This window comes from Chinchilla lanigera, unplaced genomic scaffold (assembly GCF_000276665.1).
Source record: "Chinchilla lanigera isolate Chin_1 unplaced genomic scaffold, ChiLan1.0 scaffold00039, whole genome shotgun sequence".
NCBI classification, from domain to species: domain Eukaryota; kingdom Metazoa; phylum Chordata; class Mammalia; order Rodentia; family Chinchillidae; genus Chinchilla; species Chinchilla lanigera.
Window position 1 is genome coordinate 14770538 of NW_004955440.1, and position 16546 is coordinate 14787083.

The 16546-nt window shown below is 46.7% G+C and overlaps 1 protein-coding gene across 1 annotated transcript in view; it reads left to right on the top strand.

Moving 5' to 3' along the window:
• Kif5c (kinesin family member 5C) overlaps positions 1 to 16546 on the top strand; it is a gene marked incomplete at its 5' end in the record, with an annotated part of 99160 nt that overhangs the window by 15607 nt on the left and 67007 nt on the right. The window contains 6 exon segments of the mRNA XM_013517505.1: positions 1646 to 1694; positions 1967 to 2022; positions 2774 to 2861; positions 7752 to 7876; positions 10635 to 10739; positions 11093 to 11241. Coding sequence (XP_013372959.1) covers positions 1646 to 1694; positions 1967 to 2022; positions 2774 to 2861; positions 7752 to 7876; positions 10635 to 10739; positions 11093 to 11241 — 572 coding nt within the window.

A 16546-nucleotide genomic window follows, 5' to 3' on the forward strand; every position in this document is an offset into this window, starting at 1 on the left:
TTGAACTGAGTAGTTAAGTGAAAAGAAAGAGGGCCGATTAAGGCAGTACTGAAAATCTGCTCCTCGAAATGAATCCCACAGAGGCTTTAAATGTTATTTCTGAATATGTTATTGCTTAATGTCAAACTATGCCTATTTATTTCCTTCCTCCTGGTCTCACAAAGTTTTTGAAGTGACAGAATAACAAAATTAGATCCCCAACCCAAAGCAGAAATTAATAAGCCAGAATTCTGCTTCTTGTATTAAATGGGAACAAGATCCTAAGTGCCAGACTCGGCAATGTCTACTTGCGACTGCTTTTCAGTTGTGTTTAATTTTCTGTGTTATCTATAGGAATAATAACATGTTTAAGATCTCAAGATAACAGGAACGTCTTAATGAAGATTAGACAATTGTGAAACAAGTTGCACAGGTTGGCACCATTGGCTGCAGAAAAGGCCGGGTTAGACATGTGTAGGGTTAGAGGCCACCAGGCCCATGAAGATTTGGGCAGTGGGGAGCGTAGCAGCATGAGTGGGGAGTACTGGGGAGCTGGGGTGTAGCAGGCGCCAGGCCTTGGGGTCCATCTCCAGCACCACAAACACAAAACAAAACTAAACAACCCCAAACCTGGAAGTAGGGAACAGTGAGACAGTGAATCGTTCAAGTGTCAGGTAGGCATGTGCAGGAGAGACAGTGACAGGGCAGTTAGAGAAATGTTCAAGTAGCAAATATAGTTCGGGAAACAGGCAACCAGGAGATGATGCCCAGCCTCAGATCTCAGGGTTCAAAGCCAGCACTCCCAGGAGCTGAGACGTTAGATAGTTCCAGACTGAGGCACGCAAAAGATAACGGAGCAGAACTGAGTCGGGGTTCGAGCCGGCTTAGCATCTTCGCGTTGCCTCGGTTAGAGGGAGGCTGGTCTTGAAATGGGACAGGGGATAGTTCTGCCCGCGTCATCACAGCCCAGCTTTGCAACTGTACGGCTGCAGTCATGTGTAGCTTGACAACAGGGTGTGTTCTGAGAGATGCGTCATTTAGGGGGTTCGTCATTCTTTGGACGTCCAGAGTGTACTTACGTAAACTAAGCAGGCCATGAGGTCACTAGGCAGTACCTTCTTAGGGGACCACTATCCTGTCCATGGCCCACTACCAGAACATCCTTGTGGGGTACCTGACGGTACTTGCTTTTCTGTCCATCCCTTTGTTTAATTTTAAAAACCGTATGGGCAGTGGGAAGAAAAGGTTTGGCTGGCAAATGCAAGCAGAGTGCAGAACCCAAGGGGGAACTTTTGACGTCAATGAAGTCGAATAGCTTCATGTGACAGGTGGGAAGGTTTAGATTCTAGGGTCTTATTTGTGTGTGAATTACATCCCCGAGACCACGTATTTAGTCGTCAGCCAGCGTCAGAGTCACCTGGGGAATTTAGACGCTGATTCCTAAGTCCTAGTCTCAGAGATTCCTGCAGAACTACAGCTGAGTGCAGGACTCTGCGTGTGAACAAATCCTGCAGGTGATGTGGGTGCGAGTGGTGCTCGGGCCTCGGCACCCCCCCCCCCTGCTTCCTCTCCTTAGCCACGTGTGACAAGGCTGATGTAACGTCTAATCATGGTTTTGAATTATAGAGTGTCATTTCTACTCCAATCTCAATTTGTCTTTAATCAGGTTTCCTATTTTGAGATCTACTTGGACAAAATAAGGGACTTACTTGATGGTGAGTAACCCTGAACGCTTTGCTTTATTTATTTACTGTAAGTAAAAGCCCAGGAAGGTCAAAACGGTTTCCAGCACTTCCGCTTGAGAACTTGAAAACTCACAAAGGTGGTCTCTTGCCTTCAGGCTGTATGCTCACTCCCAGCTGCAGTTTAAATTTGCAAATTGCAAAAACATTGATTTACCTCTCTTCTGTCACAGTTGCTATTTTCTTCCAATATAGGGTTTGTAACTTTTTTTTTCCTTCTTTGCATGTCATCATTACCTTTGTAGTATCCAAGACCAACCTGGCCGTTCATGAAGATAAAAACAGAGTCCCATATGTAAAGGTAGGAGGGGAGACTTGATTGGGGATGTGAATGATTTTTCCCCCATCACTGTGAAAGTAATTACTGTATTATGTAAGATGCCCCCAGTAGTATCTATAAATGGCATAGAGGTACTTAGTCATGTTTCTTGCATTTAATATTCATCTGGCCAAAAAAGAGCATTTAATTTCTTCACTTGTATCTTTATATAAATTATCATTATCTTTTATTTTATTAGCGCTGAGCACTGAAGCACACCCTCTGCGCCTTTGGTGTAAATAATTATGATTTAAATGTTATTATTTGATACTATTCACATTTGAAGAGGCTTGGGTGTGAAGTACAGCAGTTTATACTTTATAGTTGGGGAAAATTATGTCTGGAATTTCAAAGTGTGTATTGATGGCCGCGGTGGTAAATTAATAAAGAAGGCAGAGCAGTCCTTCATCCGTTTCTTCTATTCTCCTTGATTTTCTTCTTTTATTTTCTGTCTCCAGCAAACATTTCTGTTGGCTATGAATCTATACTCAAAAACCTAGGAAAATCCAGTATTTCTTATATGGTTTACTTCTGGTTTCCTAGGTTTTGTTTAGCTTTCTCTTTAATGTAGAATTCAAGCCCAAGGCAAGGATGAGACGTGGTTGGATCAACACCGCAGCCTTATTTATCTGTGCCTCCAGAAAGAATTGGGAAGGTGTTTAGCTGCTTCAAAATATTGTTGTTTTTCCATGCATTTGATGGCCAGCCCAGCCTGACACCGACTCTCCCGCAGGGCTGCACGGAGCGGTTTGTGTCGAGCCCGGAGGAGGTCATGGATGTCATTGACGAAGGCAAAGCAAACCGGCACGTGGCTGTGACGAGTGAGTGTGGTGGTGGTGCTCCCCTGTGACATCGGGTACCAGTGTCTGTCTCCCAGCAGGAGGGGTGGGTGGTGAGCTCTGAAGGCGGTAAAGTGCGGGCAGTAGCTGGGAAGCAGCGGCCTGGGCACACCCCAAGGCGTGTGCAGGGCCTGTGTGTCTGCGGCCTGTGGGAAAGAGGTCTTCACTGGTCTGGAGTGTTCTGAGGTCTTGTGAGACTCACCCTGGTAGCGGCTTCAGGTTAACCATTAAAGAACACAGTCAGCCACGCAGAGAGTAAGTGCTTCTATCTAGGTTTATTTGTTTCAACCTTGTTACTGTTCATGTTTTCTACAAAAAAACCCAAAAAAACCAAACCAATAGGCTTTGCATGCCCGTGTACGTGTGAAGAAAGATGTCTTGTGAGAGATCTGCCTTCTGCGTAAAGGGAAAGGCAAGATGAAGGAGGAAGTCAGCAGGCTGAGCCAGGAGCTTCTAAGCTGCTAAGGCCGCGTCAGCGGTGGACGCGTACAGAGCAGCTCATTTGCTGGGCGCTTCCTGCCTTAGTGTGTGCATCGAGTGTCACGGAAGCCACACTGTGTCCAGGGCGGCACAGGTGTTGTGAACAGACTGAGGCTCTCTGTCTTATTCCAAGACTTGTGCACAGATGAGAGAGAGAGAGTGTGCGGAGTGGAAGGAGCTAAGCATTTCTAGCTTCAAGGAGAAAGAACAACCTGGAGTGCACGTTAGCACGGTCCGGGTGCTGACACGAGAGGGGGCCAGCTTGCTCTTCCTCATCTCAGCGCCGGTCCACCAGGACTACCAAAGCGCTCGGGAGGCGGGTTTGACCTGGCATGGGAGAACCCTCATCTTTGTGGCTACCCGGACAGGCAGTGAGCTCACTCTCATGCGGTGCAGGAGATTCGGTCACTGGCTGGTTGACTGTTTTGGCTCCTTTAAGGCTCTTCCATGCAGGACTCGGATTCTGTGACCCGGAACTGTGATTCTCAACCTTTTCTTCACCCAGCAGTGTACCATGTGATGTTCATGTGTGGCAAAGCTAACAGTTGAACCTACACTTGGATACAGTGTAGGCCAAACTCCACTGCTTTCTCTCCTAGTTCAAATATACACAACTAGAGAAGTTATTAACTGTGTTTCTTAAGCTATTGTTAGTCATGAATTATTTTGGGACTACCTGACAGCCCTTTTTGGCCCCTCTTGTAGTTACTTTTCTCATTGGTGGGACAAAATGCCTAACACCCACAAATTAAAGGAGGAAGGTTTTTTTTAACCTCACAGCTTGTAGAGATTTCAGTCCATAGTGAGCTGGCTCCAAGGCAGGGTGGCACAGCAGAGGGGCGTGGCAGAGGAGAAACAGTTCTTGGCAGGGCAGGCAGAAGGCAGCAAGCAGCAGCAGCAGCAGCAGCAGCAGCAGCAGCAGCAGACCTCCCTTTCCCTTTTAGCCTATCCAGGCTGTAAGACTTTTGGGTCATGCCACCCACACCCAGTGTGGGCCTTATCATCTTCCACATCAAGAACTATGCTAATTCCAGTCAGTGGACTAAGTTAGTAGCATACACCCTTAATCCTTCTGTCACACCCCCTAGATCCAGCCAGCTCTGAAAAGCCCTACCTACGAGTATGAAGCTCTAGGGACCATCTAGATGCAAGCCATAACAGCCCCCAGTTCAAAACTGCTGTTCTGGCTGGGCGTAGAGGCGCACACCTGTAATCCCAGCACTTGGGAGGCTGAGGCAGGAGGACCGTTGTGAGTTCGAGGCTAACCTGGGCTACAAAGTGAGTTCAAGGCCAGCCTGAACTGCATAGCGAGACCTTGTCTCAAAAATACCAAAAAAAAACCCCCCCAAAAAAACCCTGCTGTTCTGGCTGGGCGTAGGGGCACACACTTGTAATCCCAGCACTTGGGAGGCTAAGGCAGGAGCATCGCTGCGAGTTTGAGGTCAGCCTAGGCTACAAAGTGAGCTCAAAGCCAGCCTGAACTGCATAGGGAGACCCTGTCTCAAAAAGACAAACAAACAAACAAACAAACAAATAAAACTGCTGTTCTGAAACATTACTGTTGTTCTTATCATCTGCCAAGTCTTGTTTTATTGTGGTAAAATGTACATCAAATTTACTATTTTAATTTTTTAAATGTACAAGGCTATGCTATGAAGTATATTCAGATTGTATGAAACAGCACCACCACAACCACCAGAACTTTTTCATCTCCTCAACTGAAACTCTTTTTTAAAAAAAATTTATACTTATTTACATTCCTTGTGTGGAGCTGGTACATGTACATAACACATCTTTTTTAATCTTTTCCCCATCTGTTAATCCCCTTCCTATTTGAGAAAGATCTGTCTCCTTACTTCGTATTATCTATCTTTTATTTTTATCTTCATATAAGAAAAACCTTATGATATTTAAGCCAGTGCATCTGTTTTATTTCACTTAATATTATGGTCTTAAGATGCATCCATTTTCCTAAAATGTCTCGTTTATCTTTCTTTATGGCAGAGTAGTACTCCACTGTATGTAAATACCTATTTTCTTTACCCATTCATCTGTTGATGGACATATAGGCTGCAAGATTTAACTATTGTGAATTGTGCTTCTGTAGGCTTGGGTATGCATAGATATGCATAGATGCAAAGATCTATTGGGAGATAGATCTTTCTGTAATATGATGTCTTTCACTCTTTGGGAGAAGATATCTAGAAGGAACATAGCTGGATCAAATGGAATTTCTAGTTTTAGTTTGTTGAGGACTGTCCATGCTTATTTCCATAGTGGTTGTACTGGTTTCTTTTTTCTCCATAAGCTTGGGAACATTTGTTATTATTTGATTTCTTGATGATGGCTATTCTTCCTGGGATTAGATGGAATTTCAGTGTTGTTTTAATTTGCACTTCCCTAGTGGCCCGTGATGTCATACGTATCTTTAGGTATTTATTGGCCATTTGTAGGTCTTCTGTGGAGTGTCTGTTCATTTCACTTGCTTATGTTTTCATTGGTTCCTTTGTTTTGGGGTTCTAATTTTTTTCAGTTCTTTACATATTTTAAATATGAGTCCTCTCATTTGAGGGATAGAGACGTATTGTTTTCATTTTATAGGTTGTCTTTTCACTCTGTTAGTTGTTTCTTTTGCTGTGCAGAAGCTTTTTAATTTGACATGATCTTATTTGTTGATGTTTAGTACTATTTCCTGTGCAACCGGGGTTCTGTTCAGAAAGTTCTTATCAGTATATCTGACTAAGAGTTGTACCTATTTTACCTTCCAGTAGATTGAGTGTTTCTGTTTTAACATGTAATTCTTTGGCCTGTTTTGATTTTAGCTTGGGACATAGTAAGATATATGGGTCGAGGTGCAGTCTCCTGCATGTGGACGTGAGTTTCCTCAGCACTATTTATTAAAGAGGCTGTCTTTCCTCCACTGTATGTTTTGGACCTTTTGTTAAAGATAAAATAGTTTATACAATTTTGGTTACTGTAATTTTGTAGTAAGTTTTGAAATCAGTTATTTTGAAACCTTCAAATATTGCTCTTACATTTCAAGATTATTTTGGTTATTCAGAGTTCCTTGAGATTCTGCATCAATTTTAGGTTGAATTTTTCTAACTTTGTAAAAAGATTTTGATAAAGCTTGTATTGAATCTGTAGATTCCTTTGGGTAATACTGACCTCTTAGCAATGTAAAATCTTTTAATTCATTCCCATGGGAATTGAACTCAGGACCTCACACTTGCCAGGCAGGTGCTGTGTTGCTGAGCTATATCCCTGGCTCCAAGGATATATTTTTTATCCTTTTAGCAACAGTTTTAGTTTTCAGGATAGCGTATATTTTCTTGGTTAAGTGTATTCTTAAGTGGTTTATCCTTTTTCTGCTATTCTAAGTAGAGTTGTTTTCTTAATTTCCTTTCAGATTGTTCATTGTATATGTATATATAGAAACACAATTGACTTGGACATGTTGCTGCTGTTTCCTGTAATGTCACTAAATTCATTTATTAATTATAATTAGTTTTAAAAATGAGGAATTATAGAGTATTTTTTAAATAACATAAAGTCTGGTAAAATGGTGTAGAGAAATGATTGAGGACAGTTGCTGGGGTCTCCAACTGTTTGGTGGACAAAGACCAGGGTAGGGAAGGATTTTTATCTCCAGGGCCTCCTCCAAACGAAGCATATTTAATCTGTGAGACCTCTGTGCACTTAGCATGTGTTAAAGAAGTGTATGTCTTAATCCTTCCTTAAGAAAGTCTTAATCCTTCCTTATAAAAGCTTGTGCTGTTCTTGATAAGGCCGGGCTTACGCATACGACTAAGGACTAAGATAGGAACGTAGGCAGGAATCAGGAGATAGAGTCTGAGGGATTTCATGTGGGGAGGGGGCTGTGGCCTCTCAGAGAGCTGGGCTGGCATAGGATGAAGGATGAGGGAGCTTCAGGCGGAGCTGGCGCATCGGCTCTTGTAAACCGCCAACCAAGATTTTTAGATTAATTTCTTTGCTAGCTGAAGGCATTTTAAATCTTTCATTTCTAGAATGAATATTTTTATAAGAAGGAAGAGTAGTCTCAGATAATTAAAATATATATATATATATATATATATATTTAGTTTTTTGAGACAGGTCTCCCTATGTAGTTTAGGCTGTCTTTGAACTCACTATGTAGCCCAGGCTGCCTCAAACTCACGGCAATCCTTCTCTCTCAGCCTCTGGAGTACTGGGATTAGAGGCATGCACTACCAGGTATAGCGTCTTAGATAATTTTAAAAATTGGTGGGACTTACTTCAAAGAAATGGAGCTTTCAGGTCAGGCATGAGGGATTCTGCTTTTAAAAACCAGAGGCTTGCTACCTGTGTTTATGTGTTCTTTGTGGAGCACTAAAATATTTTCTTTTTCAGACATGAATGAACACAGCTCTAGAAGTCATAGCATCTTCCTGATTAATATTAAACAAGAGAATGTAGAGACTGAAAAAAAACTCAGTGGGAAGCTTTATTTGGTTGATTTGGCTGGGAGCGAAAAGGTAATTGGTTCTTTATTTGTATTGTCTATAATTCCCCCCGTTACTTGGTTCAGTGTGCAGTGGTATAATTTTTGTGCTTTTCTATTCCTTAGTTTTAAAGGTTTCTAATGTTGAGCTAAGGTGTTATTAAATTTAACCTTTGTTTCCTGTTCTTTTCTGGTCCTTAAGTTCCCTTATTAGCATCATAAGCAGGAGCTTTGGACGCTCGCTCTGATTTATGCCTGGGAGGCCCCGGTGATGACACCAGGCGAGTGCTGGTGTGAACTTGGCCTGGCACAGGCAGCTGTGGGTGGGCCGTGAACTTCTGAGGACCTGAAGACGCCTGTGTTATTACCACAGTATGATAGACCAGGGCGGGGCTTTGGCATCTGAAGATGGTGGGCCCGCCTCTGCAGGTTTGTTTGCGGAGAGAATATCTAGGACCTGGGGCTCTCCCTGTGTTCCCTGGTTCTCTGGCGGTGACCCTGGACTCAGAGTGTCTCACCTTGGTGGCCTTGGTACCCTTAGGCTACGAGGCCTGTGGTCAGTCCTTAGCCACAAGTCCTAACTGTTCTCTGGTTTGGTTAAGACCCTCTTTTGCCGTATGTACTCAGTCCCTTGCCCGCCGAGGCCCTGCAGGGGTCATGGCGCAGGTCAATACACTTCCCGGTGTCCCCAGCCTGCCCTCCAGCCTCCCCCCACAGCACGGTGGAGGCCGGCTCAGGCAGCATCACAGAGCTGGCCCTGTGCACTACCCTTCCTCCATCATCAGCGGCGTCGGCTGCTTGTCGCCAGCTGTGCAGCCTTGTAGCTCGGCCACTTCCTTCACAGTAGGGTCAATCCCGACTGACTGCACCACACCCCTGGCTTTCCACGCACCGAGCTACGGCCTCTAACACCACGTAAGTGATGTTGCTGTGACTCCGCATTCGTATTTGTAAAACCACGAGCAGAGAACCATCCGGATCTTCCCGGTTGAAATCTAAAATTGTATTGGCGTGAGCTGGTAACTGGTTAAGCAGACGCTCCCCAGGGCAGATATAACGGAGCAGCGTTGTTTAGTTGTGGACTGACCGTCTGCCTTACCTCGGCGCACGTGTGGGTCCCCGCAGAAAGGGGAGCAGCGCCTTCACTCTTGCTGAGCACAGAGACGGAAAGTTTTTTCTAGCACTAGAGGTTGAACCCAGGGCCTTTGCACTGAGCTGCATCCCCAGCCTCTCCACCTTCTTCTCCTTTTTTAATCTTAATTTTTTATTTTGAGACAGGCTCTCACTAAGTTGCTCAGGCTAGGCTTGCACTTGAACTCTTCCTTCTTCAGCCTCCCAGCGTGCTGGAATTACAAGCCTGTGCCGCCACAGCTGGCTTCGGAGATGCGTGTTTAGGAAAACTACGTATTGATGGCGGGGCGTGGAGGCCTGTCGCTGCCATGTTGGTGGTTATCGTTAATGGTTATACGGGGTGCTTTAGAGCTGTGTCCTCTTCATATTTCTTTTGCTCCTGTTTCATTTCCCTGGATGCGTCCGCATGAGTGTGTCAGCGTGATCTCATAGAATAGAACTCGGGGCTCCCATTTCTTGTCTCTCCTAAGTGACATTCTTCCCTAAGCAGGCGCTTTGAAGTCTCTGGAGCTCGCTTTCCTTGTCTCTAAAAGGAAGGTAGTAGATCATACCTGCCTCGTGTGTTTCATGGAGTCAGGATACGCAGTACGAAAACATCTTACACAGCTCGGTATGAATAGACTGTTACCATTTGTAACCCATCAGCTGCACGATTTCTCTCTCTGTAAGCAGGGGTCCCGTACACACAGTTCCAGAAAGATGAGAATGTGTCCTATTCGAGAAAACCTCCCGCCAGACAGGCATTCACCTCTGTTGTCAGAGTTCCTCCTTTATATGTAATTGGAATCCATCTTCGTGCCGTTTAAAATGATTTCTCCTCTCTTTTTCCTTCGGGGAGCAGCTGTTCACCCTGCATCGTTTGTCTAGACAACAGAGACATGAATCATGTTGTCTCTTTTTTTCTTTTTCCAGCATCTGTACACTGCTCTCTACCGAGAGCAAATGCTATGAATATGAAATTGCTAGGAACAACACCGCACAGGGGCGCTGCGCATGGGCCCTCCTGCAGGAGAGGGGAAAAAGGCAGATTTGTAGTGTGAGACACTTTCTGGACTTTTCGTGCTTCTCCAGGTTTCTCTCTCTCTTTCTTTCTCTTTCTCCTCTTCCTCTCTGTCTCTGTCCCTGTCTCTGTCTCTGTCTCTCTGACTGGGCGTGGAGGTTAGCAGGGAAGGAGCAGAGCCTGGACTACCATTCTCACCACATGTTGTCCTTTCCCCGAATGTGGAACTTCCATTTTCCGTTCTACTCATTGCTGCATTCACGGTGGCGCAGGGCAGTGTACGCGCTTACCACTTCCCGCTGGCTCCCTCCTGTGTAGAGATTGCAGCTGGGTCTCTCAGGACCCAAGCCCACGGTGGCAGTACTTCTAGAGCCTGGTTTCCCTGGATGGATGTCCCCCGGGGAAGCATCTGCAGCTCTCCCACTTGAGGCATTTCAGCCATTCCACTAAAACCTAATCGAGAGGAACATGACAGCAGGAGAGACCACGTCCCCAGCCTCGTGCTCCAGGGATGGCTGATCAGCGTGGTTCTTACTCACTTTTCCTTTTCCTTTTCCTTGCTTTCCAGCATGATCTTGCACTTTGCCCTGTGTGAATTGGAACTTCCTGCTTTGCTGTCTGACCGTCTGGTGCAGCTCACTGCCTTTTCTTCTCCTCGTAGGTCAGCAAAACTGGTGCCGAGGGAGCTGTACTCGACGAGGCGAAAAATATCAACAAGTCTTTGTCTGCTCTTGGAAATGTGATCTCTGCCTTGGCAGAAGGGACAGTAAGTGATCCTGTCTTCACCTATTAAATAATATTAGGAAAAGTTGCCTTTTGGGTTTGCGTGTTCTCTTTGTCACGTACCCTAGAGATTCATTCATTTTCTGTTCAGAGAAGAGCAGAAGAAATCCTGGCTGTGGATACCTGTTGCCGGGAGATCTAGTGCATTAAAAAGTGTGAATAGTGGGGCTAATTTCCTATGGGCATTTTAAACTTTGGCAAGATCCAGAGACCTGGCCACAAATTCTTACTTCACGCATATTGCTAAGCCCCATGTCTCCCTTCCTTACTGGCTTGTTTCTGTACTTTTCCTTTGAACGGGCCATCAAAGCCAATGCTTTTTCTTTTCCCAAATAGAAAACACACGTGCCATACCGGGACAGCAAGATGACGCGCATCCTCCAGGACTCTCTGGGTGGGAACTGTAGAACCACCATTGTCATTTGCTGCTCTCCTTCTGTCTTCAATGAGGCTGAGACCAAGTCCACGCTGATGTTTGGACAGAGGTGCGTTTGGTCTCTTGGGATCCGAACTCCAAGCCGAGCCTGAGGTCATAGGTATGAGTGGTGTGGGGCAGGCGTCAGAGGCTGATGAAGTGGGCGTGAGTGGTTGCTGAATTGCCTCTAGCAGGTGATCTGTGAACTTGGGGAACATTTGGCATTTACTGAGGCCAAAGGAATGATTTTGGCTTTAAATAATAGGGAGGAACAAGCTAAAGATACGATGTTCAGAAAAATGTTTAGGGTGTTTCAAACAAAATGGAGCACCCGGACTTCCCACAGATGCCGCTGATGATGGAGTGCCGTGTTGCTTTCGTTCTTCGTGGAGCAGAGTCTCATACGTAGGTTCATATGATTTCAGGTGTGTGAGTCTTGAATGGCTTAAATCGAGAACATCCTCCAAAAGCCTTATGTATTTGGAATCCCGGGGGCGCCGTAGCTAAATGTACCGCTAGGAGCTGGGCCTGGTTGGAAGCGGTGGGTCTCCGTGGGGATGACCTGGAAGGGAGCCTCTCCCTGTCCCTCTCGGCTTCGTGGCTGCCGTGGTGTAAGCAGATTTCCTCCGCGCGGCCCCTCTGCCTGCTCTTTATGCCACTGTGGACTGCGATGTGAGCTCGAATGAGCCTCTCCTCTTTGTGTTGTGAGTGTCAGTTATGTTGTGCCAGTGACAAGGGAGGTGGCTGAGACTGGTCTCGAGGTTGGTAACCACCTTCCCCTCCCATGTTTGGGATCCATTGCAGAGTGGCTCGCAAAGCAACCAGGAACTTGGATGAATGTGGAGCAGGGGCTTAAGCAGAAAAGGGAGGCAAACGCGCCGCGACCTCCCTGAGGTAGGGGGCACAATGTGTGCTGAGGGAAGAGGCTGATGGCAACTCGCTTTTCACTTTCCAAAGTCCCCGCATGGGCCAGCCTGGTCCCTCTGGTACTGATCAGTTGACAACAGGGGTGCCCCAGCGATCCCCCGGCGGCAGGCACGGGTGTGGCTGGGCTCGGACCACCCTTTCCTTTCTTGCTGTTTCCTTTTTCACCTACCTCCTCCCATTGCCGAGGCTGAACTCCTTCGGTCGCATTTCCTCAGTTCTGGTGTCCAGGCCCGGTCCTCTCAGCCATGGGGTTCTCGAGGTTACTTAGTTACCAAGAGCTCGGAGTGCTGTGGCATCTACAGTACTCAGTGGGCGGAGCCTGGAGCCGAGGCTGGAGATGTGGATTTTACTGCCATCACTTGTCTGATGGAATGATCCTGGGGTCTTTATGTAAGTTCCTATTTCTCTGTAGAACTTAGCTGCCTCGTTTGTAAATGGACGTCCCAGCGCTCCGCTGCTTCCGCCTGGGAGTGGTTATGCCTGAGAAATAGTCTCAGAGGCCTAGGGAAAGGACGGTGGGGGTGGGCATGGTGCGTGGAAAATGTTGTGGCTTGTTTAAACTGCATTAAACCCATCATTTCATGAGCCCTCAACAGAACATAGAATTACGCAGTCAGCACGGGTGGGATGTCTAAATAAATAATAATTACGCGGAGACGTTGTGGAGCTAATATATCTTTTAAACTACTTCCTTTACTTTACTTCTTCCCAGTGACTTCCTTGATCTGGCAAATGCTTTGCCAGTGGGTTTGCAGTGGCATAATAGCTACTTTCCTCAGGAGTCCTAGGATACCTCGACACTAGCATGTGCTTTCAGTAAACACGGAATACGTCCTGCTCCCCCTCTGGTTCCCACACAGTGTCTTAGACTTGAGCTTTAACAGTTTGCTCTGGAGACATGTTTGAGTAAACCACTTCCAACTGCGACTGTAAACGAAATATCTCTTAAAAAATTCTTACCTGGAAAGCAAACATATTCTGGATCTTTTCAAGCCAAGGTCACTGAGCTGTGTGACTTCAGTCAGGTAGCTGTTGGTAGCGGGCATTGGCTACTGTCCACGGAAAGCAAATTAGGTATCAGTTCAAGCGACTGTTGTCTTCCTCCTGATCTCAGGCCCTCGTCAGCATCGTCATTACCATTAACACAGTTTTAAATACCAAGTACACGTTAGACACGTCAGAGTCCTCCTTAGCAGTTCTGATAGGTAAGGATTATTTCACCTTTGAACAGAGGATGAAATTCAGAGTTAAACTGAAAGCCATTACATAGCGTTCCTGAGATCACTCGGTCAGTATGAGTGAAGATGTAGAATATCCTAGGATATGGCTTGTACTCTTTGATCCAGAACTTCTCACATGAGGGTTCCTCACATGAGCAACCTTCATACTGGTCTGTTTTGCATTGCTATAGCAAAAGCCCAAGGTTGGATACTTCACATACAAAAGAGGTTTATTCAAGCTAACACTTCTGAAGAACTGAACTGTCAGGATGGTCCTGGCGTCCCTGTGGCTCTGGCGAGGACTTCCTGATAGACGGCACCACAATGGCAATAATTTGTGTGAAAAAGGGGAGACTACGTAATGAGACAGGAAGCCAGAGGCTGGGGAGGTGCCAGGCGTCCTCTTTTATAAGAATCCTGTTATGAGAACTCGCCACGGTTTTGTGGAAACGACCACAGTCCTTCTGAAGGCAGCATTGCCAGTAACTAACTCAGTTACCTTGCCCTAGGCTCTGTTTCTTAAAAGGTTTCACCACCTCTCAGCATTAGCACATTAAGGACCTGGCTCTCAGCCAAGGAACCCTTGGGGTAGATAAACCGTAGCCCAACCAGAGCAGTCCAACCAGAGCAGTCCGGCCAAGCGTACTGCAGTGGCTGAGCTCCGCCCTTGGGTTCAGCACACCCCGTTCTGCCACTAACCCATTCTCTTGCTCTGTGTCTGAACCTGCGGTCTTCTAGCCTGTAGCATGAGATATCATGCCTACTTCTTCGAGTGTTTAAGAGGAGTGTATGAATTGCTTCAGTTTTCACTTAGCATAGGGCAGCATGTAGCAGGCTATTGACAACTGCAAGTGAAACCGTCTGACCGTATTGACGTTTGGGAAGGTCATGGTAATAGATGCGATTAGACTGGATGTAAAGTACTATAAGGGACAGCGTTGTAATTAAGAGACAGGATTGAATATTGGTAACCAAGAATTCTAGGAAATAAAAAATAATGCCAGTTATGGTTCCAAATGGAACAGGTTTGTCAGTGTCATCTGGCTTCTGAGCTGCACGACAGCAGGGAATGCATTTGTCATTGGCATCAGTTTCCACTCAACATTTATGCAACTAGGGCCCAGTAAGTGATCAGGAAGTAAATGCTTATCGAATCAACGATCAGGTGAATTTCAAGCTTGTTGTGGGATTCCTTGCTGAACTGTCACGCCTTTGTGTGACAGTTGTGCCCAGGGTCAGGCTGGGTTTGGATGTGGTTTGCTTTTCAGAGCATATTTAGAAATGTGTGAGGCTCTGTTCCTTTCATGCTACCCCAGGTTAGTCCACTGGTTCTTTAAGGACACTTTGAGGAACTTCTCTGTGGGGCCTATACCTGCTGTATTGTTAAATGTCCTCACTGAGCCCGAACATGAATTAGAGCACTGGCTTAGACACGGTGTCTGATAGCAGATGAGATGAAGCACGCTGAACTCAAAGAAGCTGCCAGGTGCATCCCAAATTCGGCATGACGCGCGCTCATTATATTTGGTTGCAGAGGTGTCCAGATCTTCGGGCAGTGCAAGGGTCCTGAGTTACTCCTGTGTAGCTCTTTCAAGGACGTGAGCAGCGTACGTGTTTGTGGCCGGCTGGCCTGCACTGATGCTCTGAATAAAGCACGGCAGTGTGGACTTTGAAGTGGGTGTCTGCCACTGTCCCACCTGCCCCGGCCAGCCTTCCTCGGCCTCCTCAGGACTCAGGTGTCGCAGATGTAAAGGGAGAAACGCGCCACGTCAGCGTCGTGCGATCACCAGTGAGTTCTTGCTCTCCTTCCAGCCAGCCCCGCCCCTTTAGTTTCCCGGTCCCCTACCACGCGCTGTCCAAGAGGCAGACGCTGCCGCAGTTCTCAGCGAACTGGGAGGCCGCACGTGAAACCCCAGGCAGTCAGGAGTCAAAGGCAGACTCAGATCCGAGCACTTGCACCGATTTTTTTTCTGGCCTCCAGCATTGCATTCTGTAGTCTTTAATTACTTTAATTACTCTTCCAAAGCACCTGTGTAGCACTATTGGAAAAAGATATCTGGAAGTCTTCCGAGTGTGGATCCAAATCACCCATTATCTTGGAAGCCTACTTAATGTGCCTGGATTTGGGTGTTGGTAGAGGGAAGGAAGGGCGCCCCTGGCTGGCCAGTCAGTTCAGGAAGGTCTGGCTCTGCAGGTCCTTGCACCAAGGGTTGTGATTGATCCAGCGTGAATAATTCGGCGGTTTTATCTGTGTGTTGACCGTGGGGGGAGAATTGATAACTTCAGGGGAATAGAGTTCTTTCTTCTTTTCCTGATGTGCACTGTTTAGAAGAGATCACACCATCGTTTTAATCACGCCCCCTGCCATTCTGGTGGCAGCTGGATTGGGCAGCCCGAGGGGAGTGTGGGATAAGCTCATGCCGTCAGAGCCTGGGAGGGAGTCACCTGCGGAGGTGGAGCCAGTGCTTTGGCTGAGGCACGCGCTTGGCTGCTCTTCTAACAGAAACCCAGAGAGCCTGAAATCACCCCCTTTGGAAGGCTTGCTGCTGGGACCCCCCGAGGGTTGGGTTTTGCTCCTGCAGGGAGAGCGCTTGTGAGCCACATAACTTTAAGTATGTGCTGACTCCTCGTGTAAGTCATGAGAATTTTAATTTCCCCTTCTCGATCCTCCCCCTCACAAGTGGGGACGTGCCGTCGCCAGGCGTCCCCCAGGAGGCAGGCTTTGGAGGGTTAGCTGTTTATATAGGAACTGGGACCCAAGTGATGGATGTTAGTGTTAGCGTCAGCCTCGCTAGGCTATAGGGCCCATTATTTAATCAAACGCTAATCTTGCTGTGGCTGTGAAAGTATTTTGTAGATGTGGGTAACGTATACAATCGGTCAGCTTTAAATAGATTACCCTGGAGGGGTAGGTGGCCCTCATCTAGGCAGTTGAAGGCTGTAAAAGCAACAACCCTGGCTTCCCTGGGAAGACGTTGGCTGAATGCAGGGCTGTAGCTGCACTTCCTGCTGAGTTCCCAGCCTGCTGGGCGCGCCCCATGCTTCAGCTTTCCTGGCCCCCACTCTCATGCGAGCCGAGTTCTTCAAATCAATAAATGAGAGGAAGAGGGGCTTTGTATACATAATACGATCTTACTGTATAAGGGATGCACAGTCTGTCTGTCCATCTCTCTCCCGTTGGCCCTGTTTCTCAGGGGAACCCTGGCTAGAGAAGGGACCATCCCACCT